The sequence below is a fragment of the Gracilinanus agilis genome, chromosome 1, assembly GCF_016433145.1.
Source record: "Gracilinanus agilis isolate LMUSP501 chromosome 1, AgileGrace, whole genome shotgun sequence".
NCBI classification, from domain to species: domain Eukaryota; kingdom Metazoa; phylum Chordata; class Mammalia; order Didelphimorphia; family Didelphidae; genus Gracilinanus; species Gracilinanus agilis.
The window spans coordinates 491,900,350-491,921,350 of NC_058130.1; the positions used below are offsets into that span (position 1 = coordinate 491,900,350).

Sequence of the window (21,001 nt, forward strand, 5' to 3'; positions counted from 1 at the left end):
TGAAATTGTCTTGAATCATCGTATTGATCAGAATAGCTAAATCTTTTATAATTAATCATCATTTCAACATTGCTTTTAGTGTGGACAATTATTATCTCCTGGTTCTGCTTACTTCACTTTGCAGTAATTCCCACAGATCTTTCTACATTTTTCTGAAACCATGCCCTCATCATTTCCTATAGCACAATAGCATTCCATCACAATCATATGCCACAACTTGTTCAACCACTCCCCAATTAATGGACATCCCCTCAGTTTCCAATTCTTTGCCAGCACAAAAATGGCTGCTATAAAATATGTTTGTGCATAGGTCCTTTCCCTTTTTATTTTATCTTTTTGGGATCAATATAGTTTCCTTAAAACCCCCACAAATTTACGCATTACTCAGTTGCATTTTAAATTTGTATGTGAATTTTGATTGCTTTCTAAACAATGCAATACATGTGATTAGTCTTTAACATATAAAGCAGAACGGTGTTGAGGAAAATTTATTTTAAGGTTCTATGGGTTTTCTAGGATCTGTAGCAGAAAATGTAGTTCAATGTTTAGTGCAATGAATAAAAGGTTTAAAAATAATCAGTCCATTGTAAAGCTTAAAGCATATACTATGTCCATGCCTTCAAAATCAGAACATAAATTCACTTTATGTTGTAATAGCTTTCCTACACCTCAGTAAATTTTTCATTACTTATCTACTGAGTTGACAATTCATTAAATCAAATTTATTGTCTTTCTATATCCCAGAAACCCTTGATATTTCCCTATATCATGCACTTGGAATCTCATACAAAAATACCATGAGTATTCATATTTTAATAAGAAAAAAGGAGTTATTGACTGTATTTTTTTTCATTTATTTTTAGGATCGAATCTTCTCTTATACTCCTCAAAGCTCATATTTTCATTTTGGTATTTTAATAACTTTTTTTTAAGAGTATGATATTGTACACATTCTTGTTTGAGCAAATTAAGGTTGTGTTCATATAAAGTTGATAGATCCTTTTGATAAAACTGAACTGTCATTTTAGTCATATTGAACCGATGAGGTTTTTAAAAGCTTAATTGACTAAATCAACTGATGTTTTTGATTTCTTAGTTTAAAGGATATTCAGGTAATATGGTCACCTTAAAGATGTATGAATGAGTCTTAATACAATGAGATAAGCTTTCATTTAACCTTTTCCAGATACAGTAGTTTATTGGAGTTAAACCCAAGAAAGCCAGTATAGTGACCCAGTACTATAATAACTCCAATCAATCAACAATCACTTGCTAAGCACCTACTTTTGCTTAATACTATGCTAAGGTCTGAGAATAAAAGATAAAGAAACAGAGGCTATTTTTGAGGAGCTTATATTTTAAATTTCACTAATGCAAGTTCTATGAAGTAATGAAACCATGCTTTGTAAAGCAAACTACACAGAGAGTTTTTGTGTTGTTTTCTTTTTTAGTAAATACTATTTGACAATTCATTTAACAGCTATATTTTATTTTGTAAATTTATTAACCATGGTAATGCCATTTGAATTGATTAAAGTCCCTTCATTCATTCAATAAGCAACCATATATCTTGTTCCTGCCAAAGCATTGTGCTAGACTTTTCAGAGAATACAAAGCTATAACACACATGTACCCTGGCCTTAAGGTATTTGAAATCTAGTAGGAAAGATTAGACAAGACAGAAACAGTAGAAAATCAAAGGCAATGTGTTTTAAATGTGATCTAAATGATATATTTTTTAAAAATTATAAAGTTCAGAGAAGAAAGCAATTGTGAAGACTTCGTTAACTAAATGAAAAAATAAGCAGATGATTCCCGAATCAATAACTTTACTGGTTTTTTTTAAATGCTTACCTTCTGTATTAGAATTAATTTTATGTATTGGTTCCAAGGCAGAAGAGTGGTAAAGGCTAGGCCAGTGATGGTGAAACTTTTAGAGATGGAGTGCTGGGCCCTGCCTCCACCCTACCCCCCAGACCTGGCATTCCTCTCCCACAGAGACAGTGTGCCATACTCCCTCCCCTCCAAGTGCCAAGTGTACCACCCAGTTGTTCCTGTCACTTTACCCTTAACTTTTCTTGTAACATGTTCAAACCTGAGTTTATTATCTTTCTCAGATCTCTCTTTCTTTCCCTCTCCTTTTAAATTCACTACTTTGGTCAACAGTGTCAACATTTACCAGTGTTCCATGTTTAAAATTTTGCTGTTATCATCTCTCTGTCCAACCTTTCATGACACAGCAATGACCAAATCCTCTCATTTTACTTTTGCAAAATCTCTACCTCTGCTCTATTAAAGACCTTTATTTTGGACTTTTGCAAAAAAGCCTATAATAGTGACGGGAAACCTTTTGAGCTTGGTGTGTCAAAATTCACCAAAAAACCAAGCATAACTCAGATGGTGTGGCACTTCAAGAAAAAAAACATAATTTCGTGATATTTATAGTTTAAATAACAAAAATGTAAAATTGTAATATATAACTATGTTTAATAATCCAAAATAGTTAACTTAATAGAGGTAGAATTGTCATCTGTAGTGCACAGAGTGTCTACACTACACTACAGCAAATGTTTCATCCTTGGCATGCAGCCCCAGACTTCTCTGTATGCAGCCTCGTGCAGCTGCATGTCATCAAAAATGGTTATGTGTGTCAGTGCTGACACATGTGTCATAGGTTTTCCATCACTGCTCTATAAGCTTCACCTTGGATTCTCTACTCATTACTTACTCTAATCTGTTTTTCAAACTGTTTCTCTATGAATCTTTATTATATAAATGCTTCTGTAATGAATGAATGAAAAAACCCAACACCCTTATGCCTTTACACATCTTGACTGATGTACTTAGGGGCTCTGGTTGCTTTGCCACTGCCACCAGCTTCTGCTGTCTTTAGGGTCATGGAGGCTCTGCTCTTGCTTCTCCATAAGCAAGCATCTTGAAGAGAAAGGGCATGGGATCTGGTCAGGTTTCTAGAAAGTGTCCTAACTGCAAGACTTCATCACCTAGTCTATCCTGAAATCTCTGGCCGTAACGAGCCAGAATAATAGAGGAACCATAGAGATCTGAGTTAAACCTTCTTGCTCCCACAGGAAAATTACTTCCATTTCATTGTGGATTTACATGAATTTTGAAACATTTGACTTCTCTAAACCTGCAATATTTCTAATAGTCATTCAAGTATTCTCTTTGAGAACTATAACTTTCATATTTTTCTGGAAGTAATATTCGTTCTTTAAGAAACAGGACCCAAAATATAATAAAAGAGAGCAATGAAATGTCTGCATTCAAGGAAATCCAACACTCAACCCATAGACCCAGAGAAAACTAGGAATAGATGAGGCCTCAGTGTTACTGGTCAGTCAACATTTTTATATACATAGAACAGACATTTTCATGTTGGTTCAATTCAATTCAATCCAAAAGACAAACATCAGGTACCTACTCTGTGCCAGGAATGGTGCTAAATGCTAGGGATACAAAGAAAAAAAATGAAATATCCTTGCTGTCAAGGTGCTTCTATTCACTGCTATCTCTAAAAAGGGCCTGTGATAGAAGCAGTGGTAATTCTTCTGATTATTGAACATAAGGATAAATTATTTAACTACTACTACAATCCCCTGAATCTTGAACTCATGTTCCAGTAGAGACATTTTTTATATCTCTTCTAGCATGAAAGAAAAATACTCTTTTGTCTGTGATTTTCAGTGTTTTTAGTAATGGTGTTATGGCCCTTTTCCCCTTCTAGGAGCCAATAAAAATGTTCAGGTTTTATATATTATTTGAAAATATAGGGGACAGATTAAAAGGGATCTAAAACTTAAAAGAAATGTATGTGGATCCATATGCTTTCATGATTTAGAGGAAATATATATGCATTTTAACCCTAATAAGGTAATTTATTTTAATTTGTATAGGATATTGAGTTTAAAATCAGAGAACTTGTCTCATCTCTATAACTTATTACCTGTGTGACCTTGAGCAAGACACTCAGTCTCTCTGGGTCTTTTGTTTACTCATTTGTAAAATGAGGGAATGAGAATGAAGTCCCTCCCTTCCAATTCTAAATCCACAAAACTCTGAACAATATTGCTGTTCAACAAGACTGTGAATTATATTAAAGCAGTACTACTTAGTTGTCATTTCAATAAAACAAATGTTACCTTATCACTGGAAGAGATAATGGGGCCTTGAAAGATACCTTGTTTAATTCCACAAGTATTCATTAAGCACCTACTTTGTCGTTAAAGGCATATAGACTACTTTCAAGTAGAATTGAAACCAAGTTCTGTGGGAATATAAAATTTGAATGCATAAATACAATATAAATAATCAAGGGATAGATCACTAATGAACAACCAGGAAGACCAGGAAAATCTTTTGATAGAATAAGGTACAACTGTTATAAAGCTTAATTGAAGTTAAAGATTCTAAGAGGTGACGGTGAAGAAATAGCATACTCTTAATATGGATCCAGCTTGTACAGAGATACACAGGTCAGAGATGTTAAATTTAGGCAACAGCAAGTATCTGGAAATTAGTTTTTCTGGAACGTAGAGTAAGTGGAGTAATGTGAAACAGACCATAAAAGTAGGTAGGAGATTCTAATGAGGTGTTGTCCAACTCAAATAAAAATGGAGGTCACTAAGTCATGTGTAAGGATCCTTGTGGGCTGCATATTGACTTAGAAAACCACACAGTAACATTATTTATGTTTTACTGTGTTTTTATTTATTTTGTTAAATATTTACCAACTACATTTTCAACTGATTCAGCCACATTGATTGTTTTAGGTCATTTGTGGTGGCAGCCATGTTTGGCATTGCTGGTCTAAAGGACTTTTTATGTCAAAGTGAGTTTTTATTTTATCCTTGAGGCAATAGTACACAACTAAAGATTCTTGAGAAAAAGATTAATGTGGTGGGATATTTGTGCATGTGGTCAATTTGAGAATGTTAGGATCCCTATTTTCTCTGAAAAGTTAGTTCAAATATCACCTTCTACATTACATCTTTCATAATTTCTCCAGATATTCTTTGTATATACATATCATCTTCCCAGATCAAAGGTAAGCTCTTTTAAAGCAGAGTCTATTTTATTCTTATCTTTGCATTTCTGACATGAAGCAAAGTACATGCACTCATTAGACACTGAATGATAATTGAATGAAGAGAGAAACCAAAGGCAGTGAAAACAATTTGCAAATATTTGCTCTAGCCCAGTTGAGAGATAATGAGGACCTGAAATATGGTGGCGGTTCTATGAGTGGAAAGAAGGAAGTATGGATGAAAAATATTATTTCTAGGTAGAAGGTAAAACTTGATAATTGATAGAATATGAAGTATGACAATAACGGAACCATCAAAGATGACTCTGAAGTTATGATTGTGAGTTCCTAGAAAGATAGTGATGCTCTCAACAGAAATGAAAAATAAGAAAATTTGGAGAAGGGTAAGTCTTTTGGGGCATAAGAAGTTTGAGATGCCTAAAAAATAACCATCTAGAAAAATTTAATGGGCAGTTGGTGATGTAGCACTAGTAGCTAGATAGAGATTAGGGCTTGATATAAATCTAGAGATTTTCTTTTCAGAGATCATAATTATAGCCTATGAGATCACCATTTAAAGTGGGTATACAGAAGAGAAGTAAGTAGCATCTTGGGGAACGCTCATATTTAGGAGATAGGAAGTGAGTTGTTACACAGTGAATAAGACTAATTAGCAACAACCAAAGAAGTAGAAGGAGAACTGGGAGAAAGCAGCATTACAAAAAATAAAAACAAAACAAAACAAAAAAACTATGGGAGANTTTTTTTTTCTTTTTTTACATATTCTCAAACTTTAAGTTAAAGATAGTGCATTTGGACAACATTTTGCAGTGGGTACATAGACAATCATATTCATGTAATTGAGCATTTCCAGGCTAGGCAAACTTGTTGAAACAGAGTCAGTGAAGGGAGAAGGAACTGGCAGGAGTTGGTGTGGAGGGGGGGGGAGTAGGAAGATGGTCTGATGACTCACACCCATAATAATCTTGTCATAGTTTTTGCCAGTTCTGAATTATGCAACTCCTTTCCTTAAAAATGGGCTTTTCTTACATACTTCAAGCCATGATCATGGAGTCAGTAGCAGCTAAGGAATTTCCCTGGCTCATCTGGGATGGAGGATGTATAAGGCTGACCACTACAAAAATTTTAGTAGGTGGTTTTGAGGTAGAGGGAAGGTTTTAGCTTTTCATGCTCACAAGGGTTTGTAACTTCCTAGAATGAAAAGAAAAATTGGCTTCACTAAGACAAAGTGATTTATTTATAGTTGAACAAAATGAAAACTCTTTGTTAAATGAACAATTGGTATTGCTCAAGCTGGAGTTTTGTAAACAATAAATTCATGTGGATGAATTATATCAGTGAAACTGCCTCCTACCTTCCAGTTCGTACAGACAGATTTTGGCCCAAAAATCTCAGTAAATAAGAAGGTCCATGGTCCCAAATGCATGTGGCAGCCCACGCCTCAGCCGATTTTGCAAGGTTTTCATCCCAAACCTGTGCCAAGAGTAAAATTTTTAGCTTTCTCAGCACTGTTAATGATAAAGGTGAGAAAAAATCCAGGTAAAATGCAATTACTTTCAGGAGTCCTTCAAATTCTCAAACTTGGAATAATGTTAACCAAAGGAGGATAGCTGTTTCTTATATCTATCTATATGAACTACTCTGATGCAAGATGATTGGGTTCATAGCAATTTTTACAGATGAACAGCATTAAAGGCAGAGCATGCAGCCAAAAACCTCAGCTTACCAGAATTCAAAAGGTCTAGGGATATTCTAATTCTGTAAAAGACTAGTATGTATTATGCAATAACTAACTTATTAGTTTCTTAGGTTTGAATTCCTTAATCTACAAAATGAAGGGATTAGATCTTTGTGACCTATGCCTTCTAGTTTTGTAATTTTTAGTGAGGCTGTGTATTGGCTCCAAGGCAGAAGAGTGGTGAAGGCTAGGCAATGGGGGTCAAGTGACTTGCCTAGGGGTCACACAGCTGGGAAGTATCTGAGGCCAGATTTGAACCTGGGACCTCCCATCTCTAGGCCTGGCTCTCAATCCACTGAGCTACCCAGATGCCCCCCTAGTGAGGCTATTTCATTTTAAAAATTGGTTTATTAAAGAATATGACTGAATTGCTTAGCAAAAGATAGAAGCTAAGAGTACTAATTAGCTAAAAAACAATAATAAAGATGCGTGTTATGTGCTAAATAAAAGTCTAAGAACTCATCAAAATATACTTGCTAAAAGAAAATGCTAACCCAAATTAAGGCAATATCTAACATAACCAAACTTAGGCAAGAAGCAAGTTTGAAAAAATATTTATCAAATGAATAAAAGATCTGTAGCTATTTTGGTGGCAGATTTTAAGAGGTCAAAAATCCCATTACTATAAAACAAAGCTGCAGCTTGTGATAGGGAATGATAGGATTTAGTCTTAGAAGAAAGGCCCTTGGTGGCCTCATCTTACAGATGTTGATTTTGAGTTTCAGGAATACTATAGGATATCTACAGTCATACTGCTAGTAAATAATAGTCAGGATTCAAACCAATGTCTTCTGACTACAAATCTGATACTCTATTCCTTTTTTTTTAAATACCACATTGCATCATTATGATACTTTCAACATGTTTCAAAGGCACATTATTAATATTTCATTATTAGAAGTCTTTAATATTCATCAAGGATAGAATAAAAATATTGTTGTGATAGCACTTCTCACTTGCAAAGCATTTAAACTGCCTGAAAATGTTCCAGTATCATAAAACCCTGTTTTATTTTTAGGGAAAATAGATGAAAGAATTCATACTTAGAGAGAGAGGTGACCTAAGGTTACATAAGGGAAGTGAGGGAGGGAAGGTGGCAGGAGAAAGCTAATTTGCAACTCTAAATTTTTAAAAATTAAAATTAAAAATTATTCTTACAAGTCTGTGAAAATATAAAATATTTTTTAAAATCCTAAAGCACCCTATGAATGCTAATTGTTATTAGAAAATGGCAACATTACTGCTATAAGGGAAGTATGGAAAATTTAAACAAGACACTAAATATAGAAAAGGGTTTTTTTTTTCAAAATTATCTACCTGGTATCAGTGGGAACAGCATTATGTGTCTGCTGATGGCAAGGTATGTAGAAATCTACTGAGTACATTGAAATCACAAACATTATTTATTGCAATATCCCTCCTTTCTTCCATGCCCCCAAAACCCAGATACAATTCTTCTTTAAATGATGTGTAGTTAAATACTAAAATATTAGGAGATTGAATTGGATGACCCTAAAGATCCCTTTAATTTCAAATTTGTGATCTTATGATCTTAAATTTATGGTTATTACACAAGAATCATGGAGGTACTAGCAAAAATCCAGAAGGTATACATACATGGAAAATGTCCTGTTTTAAAGAGTAAGATTGAAGAGTTAATTTGTTCATAAAGTTTATCTTAAAAAAATAACAACTTTGATAGAGAAGATAGAACTTAAGATGGCATAGAAAAAGATGTTCTAAAGAGTACTCTTTCTGTCACTTTCACATTTCCTAATGCTTTGTTTATGAATGAATAGTAGATAAGGATTGATTTTGTCAAGTGAACTCCTGGTTTAGAAGACCCCAAGTCAATCGTCATTGGCTCATAAAATAAGTATTGGGGATTGCTTGAGACACATAAAGGGTTGAATTGCTTGTCCAGGTCCTGGAGCTAGCTTAGAGGCCATATTTATATGTGCTTTCTTGACTCTTAAAATTTCACTTTATCAGTGTGTCATTTAGCCTTCATAAAGAACAGTCTTGAATTCTGAAGTCAATCTGAAATTCAGAAAAATAGTCTAATGTTGAACCAATAAAACCAAAGAAAAACTTCTTGACATAATAATAGATAAACATCTAGAAATTATTTGGTTATTTTTGCCTAAGAAAATTAAGCTTAAGATAATATTAAAAAAATTAAAAATAATACAAATTTAAAAAAATTTTAAAAAACCACTATCATATAGTTCTAGTTTCTAGGACAACTTCTTGGACTTCTTGACCATTTGACTACAAAAAGAGCTTACTCATTTTGTTCCTCTAGACCAATGGTCCGCAACCTTTTTGGCTGTGAGAGCCATAAATGCCTGGGGAAGGAAGAGGATGGAGGCAGAAAGCATGGGGCAGGGGCTGAAGGGCCCCCTGGGGCACATCCTGGGGCTCTGCCTGGACTGGCAGGTCAGGAGGTGGAGCCAGATATAGCTCAAGAGCCATACTTTGCCAACCCCTGCTCTAGACTTTTTCCATGAAATTGGTGAATGGGATCATACTCTTAAATATGGCAGCATGGTACAGCGAAAAGGACACTGGCACTGAGAAAGGTTCCAATCTTATTTTTGATGTTATTGCCTCTATAATTGTCCAAAGTCATTTAATCTGCCTCAGCCTTATTTTTACCATTTGTCATATAAAGGAATGGAACTACTTCCCAGTTCTAGGCCATGATCCTATAATAATTTTTTAAAAAGAAAACTATCCAACTATTGAACTTGTGATATGTCTGGTCTTTTCTAACTTAAAAAACATTTTATTAAATGATAAATGTTTTTTTATAATTCCTTTCCTTAATGTTGTTATGGAATTTCTTAAGTACTTGAAAAATAAAGGCCTGAAATAGACCCTTAGCTTTAAGGCCAGAGAACATCATAAGCTCCTTAAAAAGTGAGTAATTTCTGAATTGCTCAGATTTTTCAGAGCTGGAACACAATCTTTTTCTTGAACTGATTTTTTTATAAGCAGAAATTCAAAATAGCATTGATGGAAAATAGTTGAACTATGTTATAATAAAAACTGGGCCCCAATAATTAATGTGGATGATTTTAAAGTTTTTATTTTCAGATAATTGTGCTAAGAAAGATTTCTTTTATCTGAAGTATATAAATCATGAAATCATCTGTTTTGGTAATCAGTTTGATGACCTCTTCTGTCAGTAAAAAACAACCCTTTTTTAGACCTCAGGAAATCAAAATTGAATAGAATAATTTAAATGATAAATTGTAATGAATATCTTTTAATATTGTATTAAAATTCTCACTAGTTTTTATAACATTTAATGGCTCATTAGTGGTCTCATTGTGTGGTTTGTTTTTTCAACATTAAAAAGGAGACAGTTTTCTTAAGGAAGTTTTGCATTATCTTCTTAACAATTCAGTTGAAATTAATCTTTTTGCAAGATTTATATGAACAATTTCCTTACCTGTAGAAATCTAGGGAAACAATTTTAAAGATAAGTTACTAATTAGATATATTTGTTTTGCTTTTAAATCTTGTATGTCTGTCTCCCTTTAGATGTTTTCTCTCTCTGGAAGCTAGAATAATTCTGGCCTCAGCTAGTATCAAATGATGCCAGGAGTATAATTTACAGAGTCAAATTCAAATGGAGTAGCATGGGCAAGTTGCACCCAGTGGAGAAGTGCTTCATCTGCGGCATGTTTCTGCTAAGAGGAGGTCTTACATTACCTCAGAGGTCTAGTTCCAATTTGTGATAATTCAATATTTCTTTATATGTCGCTCTGGTAACTAACAGAAATATGAGCCTCATTCAGTAGTTGGTAGAAGCAAGACAGGTTATATAAAGGGCTAGAGATAATAAGTAGAAAACATTTCACAACAAAACTTTTGATACCATATCTAGATTATTTTTGCTTTTATTTTTTCCCCTGCATATCATTCCTATACAGATATACCATTAAATTGGAAAGAAAGAGAGTGGGGTCAGAATGTAGAATTATTCCAATTTATATCCAAGACTCAAAAAGTATTCTATTATTTCATTTAATATGATAATCAGTCTTGAGGGGCATGGAAATGTGTCACAAATGTAAAACAATCTGTATTAATGCCTTAGAGTTAGACTCTTAATGTTGAAGACCATTTGAAGTTGTTATAATTGAGAGAACATTGACACTAGTTCAGAAAACACATTTACCAGCTCTTCTATGCCCTGGTATCTAGTTTTTCTGGGCCTTACAAGTCAACACAAGGGTGGCAAGGTATTGTTACTCTAAATTCTACCTCACTTTGATTTTAATTCCATTTTATGCAAGGTATATTACACTGTCCTTTATCCCCTTTTAATAGGAATAAGGAATTAGATTATTAAATTTTCCTGAAGTATAATAAATATTTAGCTACTACTAGTAAAGTTTCAAGTGGTAAAAATTTTAATACTAAATTTGAGATACTAAATTAAATGCTAAGTATTTAATATAAAATTATAGACCTTTTGTAAATTTTAAATTATCACTTTTATTAATATTAATAATGATTAATATCTTAATGACTACTTATAATCACATAGTATCTTCTAAATATAAAATTATTAGTTGTAGAACTCATGGAAGGTCTACAGTACCAGAAAGAGAGACAAGCATGTGTCATTGTCCTGTGATACACACAGAAGGCACCACACTTACTGATTCTGGCACAATTAAGCTTTTTTTTTTTTTTTTCCAGAACTTCAGTTGAAACTCATTAGATTCTGTTCTTTATAGTGTCACCTCTGTATGTACGGTTTTGAAATAGTCCCAAAGGGTTCTTTCCCTTGAATAAATATAATGTAATTTACAAAACTCTTGGGAATTATTTAAAGTAATAATCATATGAGAGAGAGAGAGAGATCATAGCTGGGAATATCTTGAAGCTTTCTTAGAGATTTGTTTGTTGTAGAAACACATAGGTCAGTGATTGTGAACCTTTTAGAGATGGAGTGCCAGGCCCCATCCCCACCCCATCCCCAGACCAAGTGCTGTGCCGCTCCTTCCCCCCAAGAGACCAGGTGCTGTGCCTCCTTCTTACCCCACACAGGGGAGGGAGGAAGTGCTCCCATTAGGCTGCTGGATAGAGGGGCAGGTGAAGTGAGTAATGTCCTCAGCGCAGGTGAAGAAGAGGAAGTGAATGGCCCAAATGCACCAATCCTCTCCAGCTCTGCCACCTGTAAGCAGCCCACCTTACCCACTATGAGCTCCCATTAGGCTACTGGGTAGAGGGGAGGGGATGTGAAAAAAATGTCATCAGGTACAGTGGAGAGGGGGAGGGGAACAGCTCTGCCCAAGTCTCCCTGCCATTCTAGTAATAAACTAGAGAGGGGATAAGGGGGCTGTGTGCCCACAGAGTGTGCTCTGTGTGTCGTCTTTAACATCTATAGCATAGGCTCACCATCATTGCCATAGGTGATATTCTTCTTTACAAAAATGTCAACCTCATCAATCAGATAACATTGCTTAGTAGAAAGAGCCCTAGATAAGAAGACAAAAAATTCACGTTCTGATTCTTTTTCCATTACTGATTAGTGGTATGACATTATGAAGTATTTTTCTGTGCCAGTTTCCTAGAATTCTTTCCCTCACTTTGTCTCTATAGTACATGCTCCATAAGCATTCAAGGGTTCATATCCTGACTCAGTTACTATTTGTGTAACTTGGGCAAACTACTTAATCTTACTGAACTTTACACTGCTTATTTGCATAACAAGGAAGTTAAATTTGATAGCCTTGGAGTTCCCATGAAGGTCCTCTAGACTCTAGACCTACATGGGAACTCCGAGGCTATCAAATAGACCTTTGATTCTACAGCAGAATAAAGGAAACAATGCAAGAGTAAATGCCTTGCCCTGGTCAATTCTTTACTCTCATATCTCCAATAAAGAGTATGGTTTAAACATTGTTACCACCTCTTACTCATTTTTCTTTCCACTGTATTGATTCTTTCATGTCTCCTCATGTGAGATGATTTACCCCTAATTTTTCTCCTTTTCTCTTTTCCTAGTACACTCCTCTTTCTTATTCCCCCTTAATATTTATCTTACTATATGCTCTCTGTCTATATATATTTCTATTCACTGACCTAATAGTAATAAAGTTATTAAGTATCTTCACTTCCTTAAGTATCCTAAGTACTCTAGGTATTTCAAGTATTATAGCTATTTTAAGCATCTTAGTTACTAGTAATATAATCAGTTTAACCCCATTGTTTACCTTGATTATCTTAGAGTATCTTAAGTATCTTAAGTATCTTAAATATTTCTTATACCATAAGTATCTTAAGTATTCTAGCTATATTTCCCCATGCAAGGAATGTAATCAATTTAATCCCATTGTATCCAATGTTTACTTTCAGTATATTAAATACTTTAGGTATCCCTATACCTGTAGAAATCTTAAGTATCCTAGTTACCACTTACCCAGGCAAAAATGTGATTAGTTTAACCCCACTGATTACCTTGAGCTTTTTCTGTTTACCTTTTTCTGTTACTTTTGAGTGTCAAATTTGATCACTGAATTTTTTTTTTTAGCTCTGGTTATTTCATCAAGAATGCCTAGAATTCCTCTACTTTATTAAATGCCCATTTCTTCCCCTATATATAGTATTATGCTCAGTTTCCTGGATAGACAATATTTGTTCATAGTCCTAGATCCTTTGCCTTGAGAAATATCATATCCCATGCCTTCTGTTCATTTAATGTAGAATCTGCTAGGTCCTAAGTAAACTTGTTTGTGGTTCCATAATATTTGAATAGGTTTGTTTTTTTTCTGACTGCTTATAGTATTTTCTCCTTGACTTGGCATTTCTGGAATTTGTCTTAGGATTTTAAAATTTTAGATTTCTTTCAGGAGGTGATTGGTGAATTCTTTCCATTTTTATTTTTCTCTTTTGTTCAAAAATATCAGTGCAGTTTCCCCTGTTAATTTTTTTCAATATAGTGTCTAGGTTCTTTTTTTTATTATTATCATAACTTTTAGGCAGTCCAGTGATCTTGGATTAACTCTTTGGGATCTATTTTCTAGGTGAATTATTTTTCCAGTGAGAGATTTCAAATTTTCTTCTAATTTTTTCCCATTCTTTTGAATTTGTTTTATTGTTTCTTATTGCTTCTTGAAGTCGTAAGCTTCCATTTGTTCAATTATAATTTTGGGGGAGTCATTTTCTTCATTGAGACTTTGTATTTCCTTTCTTATGGAATTCTTTTTCTTTTTGAGGTATTGCATTTCCTTTATGGGAACTGTTTTTGTCAGTAACTTTTTGTTCTAAGTTATTGATTTTTTTCTATCAACCATTTACTTTTCTTATTTTTCTTCTTAGTTTCATATTACTTGTTTTTCTGTCTTTTTAGAGTTCTTCCAGAGGTTCATTTTGGGCTTGACATCCTTTCCTATTTTCTTTTGAGGCTTCACACACTTTTGTATTGCTGTCCTCTTTTGAGATTATATTTTGGTCATTTCTCTTGTTGAATTATTTTTCTAATGGTAGTCTTTTTCTCTGTCTTTTGCTCATTTTATTTTTTTCCCTTGATTTTGTCTAAATGCTGAAGCATTCCTTGGAGCTAAATACTGCCTCATACTTGTATTATACCTGGGATTAGCTCAGCTATCTCAGTTTCAGACCAAACACTCTGCAGAGGCGGGCTGATTGATCTACTATGTAGAGGTTTGTAGCTGTTCAGTTCATCTGGTTCAAGTTTGGTTCTTCCCAATTCCACCAAGGTTTTATCTTGTCAAGCTGAGTTCCTCACACTGCTGCCTGTGTTGGTTCATGCTCAGCTTCTGTTCTGGCTGTACTATGCAGAGTTGCTTTCCTCCCACTTTTGCCTGTTCTATATTGTGTTGGTTTCTGCTTTTGCCCTGCTAAAGCTGGAAGTCAGCTGTGTTCTTCCCCTGCTTCTTGTTCTATTGCTTGTGAGTCCCCCCAAGGCTTGCTCAGCACTGTCTTCTCATACTCCAGTAAGAGAAGTCCTTTTTGATCTAGCTCCATGTTGTTTTGGACTCGAGCACTACTTCATTCCTTCTTCTGTTGGTTCTACTGCTCCAGTATTCACTTTGAGACAATTTTGTACCTCTTTGGTCATTTAAAGGGTAGTTGGTAGACTGAATGTTTCTTACTTCACCATCCTGGCCTGATCTCTTCAGAATTTCTCAATATAATCTCTGTGCACTCCACAATACTCACCCATGAGGCTGACATCTTTTTGTAGCATATCTTTCAAATTATCAGTTAGCAGATTTTGAAATGTTGCTCTGCAAAAAGTATTCTTCAGTTGTTTCTCTGTGTATTCTGTTCCCCAGTTAAATGATAAACTCCTTAAGGATAGGATTTGTATTATTAGGATTATGTCCCATATGGCATCTAAGTACTTAATAGCATGATATGTATGGAGGTATTTAAAATGTTGATTGCTCAGCTTTGGGTAATCAAATCAATATCCTGAAGGTTCTGCTCTTTTGCCTTCCTTTCTGATTTAATACTTCAATAAATTAAATATATGTAATTTTGTCAAAACAGGTTCTTCCTCTATGGACACAGATTGAAGTCTATCTCTAACTTTGTAGATAGACATCAAGCATAGCCAATCCCAGGTAATCACTCTATGGCCAACATGGTGAACAGCATCTGAAAAAGCAACTAGACTATTTATTATAAAATAGACATGTAGTCTGATGTCAATGCCATATCTGAAGCCTTTCAATTTGGAGAGTACCTGAAAAAGTACTTAACCTTCAAGAACTCAGGGTTACTTTTATATTTCAGTGAGGAATAAGAGGAATAAGGAATGCAATGGAGATAATTCAATAGAAAGATAAAAGAACCTTAGCCGAAAGCTTTTCCTATGAATAGATCCCAAAGTTTAGAACAAACATTCCCTGAATTTCATTCCCTAAGAGCCTAAAAATCTGATGATAGAAACATCTTTAGGAGTTTCCTTCGAATCTCAAGTGCTGCCTCTTACATGGGGTAGTTACTAATCCCCTAGCTTCTAGTATACTCACTCCCAATCTCTACCTACCTACCTACCTTTCTACCTACCTCTCTCTCTCTCTCTCTCTCTCTCTCTCTCTCTCTCTCTCTCTCTCTCTCTCTCTCTCTTTGTTTCCCTGTCTAGCCACACATATGTATGTATATATTCATCCTCAATCACCTTCTATATTTTATATAAATATGTGTGTATGCCTATATCTGTATATCTATATATACACCTAGCCCCATCACCATATAATATATATATATACACATAATACATGTATGTATTTTTATCTGTGTATGTACATATATAAACATATATATGTTGACTCATCAATACAATGTTTGAATTTCTGTCCCTGCCTTAGCACATTACTTGAAGATATACAGAGTGAAACTAACTGGGGAAGGTCTATTGAATTATTGTCTTTGAATTCCTAAAACTTTGCCCTTATTGACTGCTATATGAACAATACTTAAGAATTCTTTATGATTAACGTTATGACTAGGAAGAAACTCATCAGAGTTTTGTAAAGAAATGGGCCATTTCTTGTACCTTATAACAAATCCTCATTTGGACTTCCTGGAACTTTTTGTTTCACACAGCTGAAACTTTTTGGAGTTTCCATTTGTTTTATTTCAGCAAAAATATTTCTAGTAAAACTGGCTAAAAGAACTCTTAAGTGTCAAATAGCCCTTATATAAGAATATTTTGAAGAGGTAATTTTAAAAATGAGAAGCAGTATAATACAGTAGATGAAGAATTAGCCTTGGAATTAGGAAGACTTGACTCTCTGCCACGTACCATCTGAGTGACTCTGGACAAATCACTTAACTTTTCAATGTCCCAGGCAAATTTTTAAGGCTATATGTTGCAAAGAATATGTCAGCCTGCATTTGGAGAAGTTTCTTCACTTGGATTTCTCTACAACAATAAAATCATAGGTCCATTACCTAGCCCTAAGTGTAAATGAATAAGAAATATTAGACTTACAAATTACAATAGTGAAAACAAAACTCTAGACATGCATAGAAAATTCCAAAGTGCTATCTTTTAGCTGTTTCTAATTTTAGCTACTGAAGAAGCTACAGTCAGAATCTAGAATGAATAAAATAAGAATATTAAGGTTTAACATTGAAGGAATGGGAGGTTCTGTTAAAAAGGAGCTGAGAATTTAAAGGTATTGGTATCCTGTTAGTATTCAGATGCTTTGTAACAACAGAAAACATTGAGTTCAAGAAAATAAGATAATAGGATAGGATCATAACATATTTATTTGATGCTTTCTTCTCTAATGTTTAATTTGAGCTTCACAACAATCATGGGAGACCTATAGGAAAACTCTATATTACCCTTAGAAGAAGAAACTAAGGCTGAGGAAAGAATAGCAGTTTGCCTATGGACAGAATGCCTGTAAATGGTGGACCTGGGACTTGAACTCATATCAGTTAACTTTTTATTAGATAATGTAAGTTTCCTTCCTCTACTTTTCAATATGATGGAGAGTTCAAACATAGAACATGTCCACAATGACAATGAACATGCTTAATGGTTCCAATGTTATTTTTAAAAGTAATTTATTATTTTAAAATGATTTACATATGTACTGTTTTATATCCATAGAGTAAATTCATTCAACAAATACTTTGATCCAATGATCATAGATTTAAAACAGATAATAGAGAATATCAGATCCAACCCTCCCATTTTGCAGAAAAGGAATTTGAGACCCAGATGATTTAAATGACTTGCCTTGGGTCATTTGTGGCAGAATTCAAAGTCTGGTCTTTCTGCCTCCAAGTTCAGGTCTTTATCCACTGTGCTACCTAGCTGCCTCTATTAGGTTCAAAAAGAAGGAACACTACAATGGCAAAATGAACAGCTGTCCATTTTCTATGAGAATGGGATGAAATCTACTAAATTCAATAACCATTAAAAAGATAAAACCAAATGCTTAAGTCAGGAAAACATCTTGCATAGTCTTCCTTTGTCATATGCTACGAGGGATATAAAATCATTTGAAATCATATTTTCCAGTGCCCAAATTTCCAAGTTTTCCTTTATTTCCAAAATTTTCTTCACAATTTCCAAGTAGCAATTGAAAGAGTGATCATTACTGCATTGAACATCTATTGGTTTTTTTAAGGTTACAGACAACAAAGACACCAAATAGATTTCTCTTCTAGAACAAGTGTTGAACTGGATGATTTCTGAATTTCCATGGTACATTAAACAACTTTTAACTGAGAAATGCATTTATATTTTTTAAAGTCTGTCTGCTTAGAAAAGGAGACCTGATTAAGAGAACAAATGACCATAAAGCATTAAAAAAAATTTTTTAAGTGTTGACAAAAATATTATCCCCAAAGATAGTCAACAGCTTTTGAAACACTTTCTAAGCATAATGACATGGTTCCATTTCAAAATAAAAATATTAATTGGACTTAAGCCCATTATGTAAGGAAAAATATAGAAGTAGTTTAGAAATATCTTTTAGAGGAATCTATGAAAGCTGATAGAAGGATCATCTTCAACATGAGGAAAAGAGGAGGAGGAGACTGGGAGATGCTACATCTCTACATGTAATATTTAGTCTTAAATATATTTATGGCAAAGCAATAAGGGCTTTCTTAGGAATAGGGGTCTTACCATTATGTTATCAATAAGCATTGTGAATTCTTGAGTAAGTCTACAGTAAATCTATTGAAAAGCTCATGTGGATGGTGATGAAATCTAAGGAGAGTAGGAAAGGTAAAAGGGAGGTCCATATGGTGAAGTCATGAGCAAAGTCAAACTCTTCTAGAGAATAAAATTGTTAAAACAACAGCTCATTTTATCACAAACTCCCACATAGCAAGTCCAAGAAAGATCATATCAGAAGGAAATACAGCAAGGATTGCACTGTTGCTCCCTTCCTCTATGATATTAGAACAGGAAGAGTAGGTTACCTAAATGGCAAATAGGTTACAGTTACATAGCAGAACTAGAAATATGTAGGAAGCATCTGTGACTTCATCAGGATTGAAGAAGAGACAACTGTGGTACAGTGAACAGAGAATCTGCCTCAGAGCTGGGGAACACCTGTCTCCAGTCTGGCCTCTGACATACTTACAGGATGTATGTTCTAGGATGAATAACTTAGTGTCCCAGAGAGTCCTCTAAGACAAAACTGCAGAGCTAGTCATGAGAATTTTCTCACCGGGGGTACTTACAATGAAGAAATCACAAATTTAATTTAAAAAACTGGATATAATGTAATCAAAATTATTTATTGTACATTTTATAATTTTTTCTAACTCTTGCTTGGTCTTAAAATCTTTCCTTTCCCAAAGATCTGACAAATATACTATTCTGTGTTCACCTAATTTGCTTATAGTTTCTTTCTTTATATTCAAGTCATTCACCCATTCTGAGTTTATCTTGGTGTAGGGTGTAAGATGTTGATCTAAACCTAATCTCTCCCATATTGTTTTCCAGTTTTCTCAGCAGTTTTTGTCAAATAGTGGATTTTTGTCCCCAAAGCTGGACTCTTTGGGTTTATTATAGACTGCCTTGCTGAGGTTACTTACCCCAAGTTACATTAAATTTAAAAAGTTTTTGTACAAACAAAACCAATGCAACCAAAATTAGAAGGGAAGTGACAAACTGGGAAAAATCTTTATAACACAAATCTCTGACAAAGGTCTAATTACTCAAATTTATAAGGAACTAAATCAAGTGTACAAAAAATCAAACCATTCCCCAATTGATAAATGGGCAAGGAACACGAATAGGCAATTTTCAGATAAAGAAATCAAAACTATCAATAAACACATGAAAAAGTGCTCTAAATCTCTAATAATTAGAGAAATGCAAATAAAAACAATTCTGAGGTACCACCTCACACCTAGCATATTGGCTAAAATGACAGCAGGGGAGAGTAATGAATGTTGGAGCGGATGTGGCAAAATAGGGACATTACTGCATTGCTCATGGAGTTGTGAATTGATGCAACCATTCTGTATGGCAATTTGGAACTATGCCCAAAGAACATTAAAAGATTGCCTGCCCTTTGATCCAGCCATACCACTGCTGGGTTTATACCCCAAAGAGATCTTAAGGAAAAATATGTGTACAAAAATATTTATAGCCGTGCTCTTTGTGGTGGCAAAAAACTGGAAAACGAGGTTATGTCCTTCAATCGGGGAATGGCTGAACAAATTTTGGTATCTGTTGGTGATGGAATACTATTTTGCCCAAAGGAATAATGAACTGGAGGAATTCCATGTGAACTGGAATGACCTACAGGAACTGATGCAGAGTAAAAGGAGCAGAACCAGGAGAATAATATACACAGAGAAAATAGAATGTAATGGATTTCTCTGCTAGCAACAATGCAATGATCTAGGACAACTATGAGGGACCTATGAGAAAGAACACTATCCACATTCAGAGGAAGAACTAAAGGAGTAGAAACACAGAAGAAAAACAACTGCCTGATCACATGGGAGGATGGGGATATAATTAGGGATATTGACTCAAAGTGAGCACCCTAGTGCAAATATCAATAATATGGAAATAGGTCTTGATTAGTGATACATGTAAAACCCAGTGACTTGTGCATCGACTATGGGAGGGAGTGGGAGGAAGAGAGGGATAAAACATGAATCCTGTAACCATGGAAAAATGTTCTAAATTAATTCATTAAATAAAAGATAGTATTTAAAAAAAAAAACCTGAAACTCCTACTATGGGAATTTCCTCCACCAGTATAGATCATCAACCCTTCTAGGACTTGGTAGATAAATCCCAGGAATTACTTAAATAAAATCTAAGTGACTTGCCTAAAATCAGTGTCTAAGAACTTAATACCAGATTTTCTAAACTATCAACACAATATTTCCACTTGAAGAATTGTTTCTGTTTAGGGGCAAATAGATGACTTAGAGGATAGAGTTGTGGGCTTGGAGTCAACAAGTTCAGTTCAGTCAGTTGTGCCCTATGACTCCATCTAAGATTTTCTTTGCAAGATACTAGAGTAGTTTGCCATTTCCTTCTCTAGCTAATTTTGCAGAGGAGGAAACTGAGGCAAAACTGGGTTAAATGACTTGCCCAGGAGCACATAGTAAGTATCTGAGGCCAGATAAGAACTCGGGAATACATGCTATATAAATGTTAGCTTTTATTATAATTCACATTTAGTATCATTTCAAGCTTTCTTTAT

At 34.4% G+C, this 21,001-nt stretch overlaps 1 protein-coding gene across 1 annotated transcript in view; it reads right to left on the reverse strand.

The window, feature by feature from the left end:
• Nucleotides 1-21,001, reverse strand: part of CRISPLD1 (cysteine rich secretory protein LCCL domain containing 1) — a 181,043-nt gene that overhangs the window by 136,914 nt on the left and 23,128 nt on the right. The window contains exon 3 of the mRNA XM_044657947.1: nt 6,420-6,538. Coding sequence (XP_044513882.1) covers nt 6,420-6,538 — 119 coding nt within the window. The remainder of the gene's footprint in view (nt 1-6,419; nt 6,539-21,001) is intronic.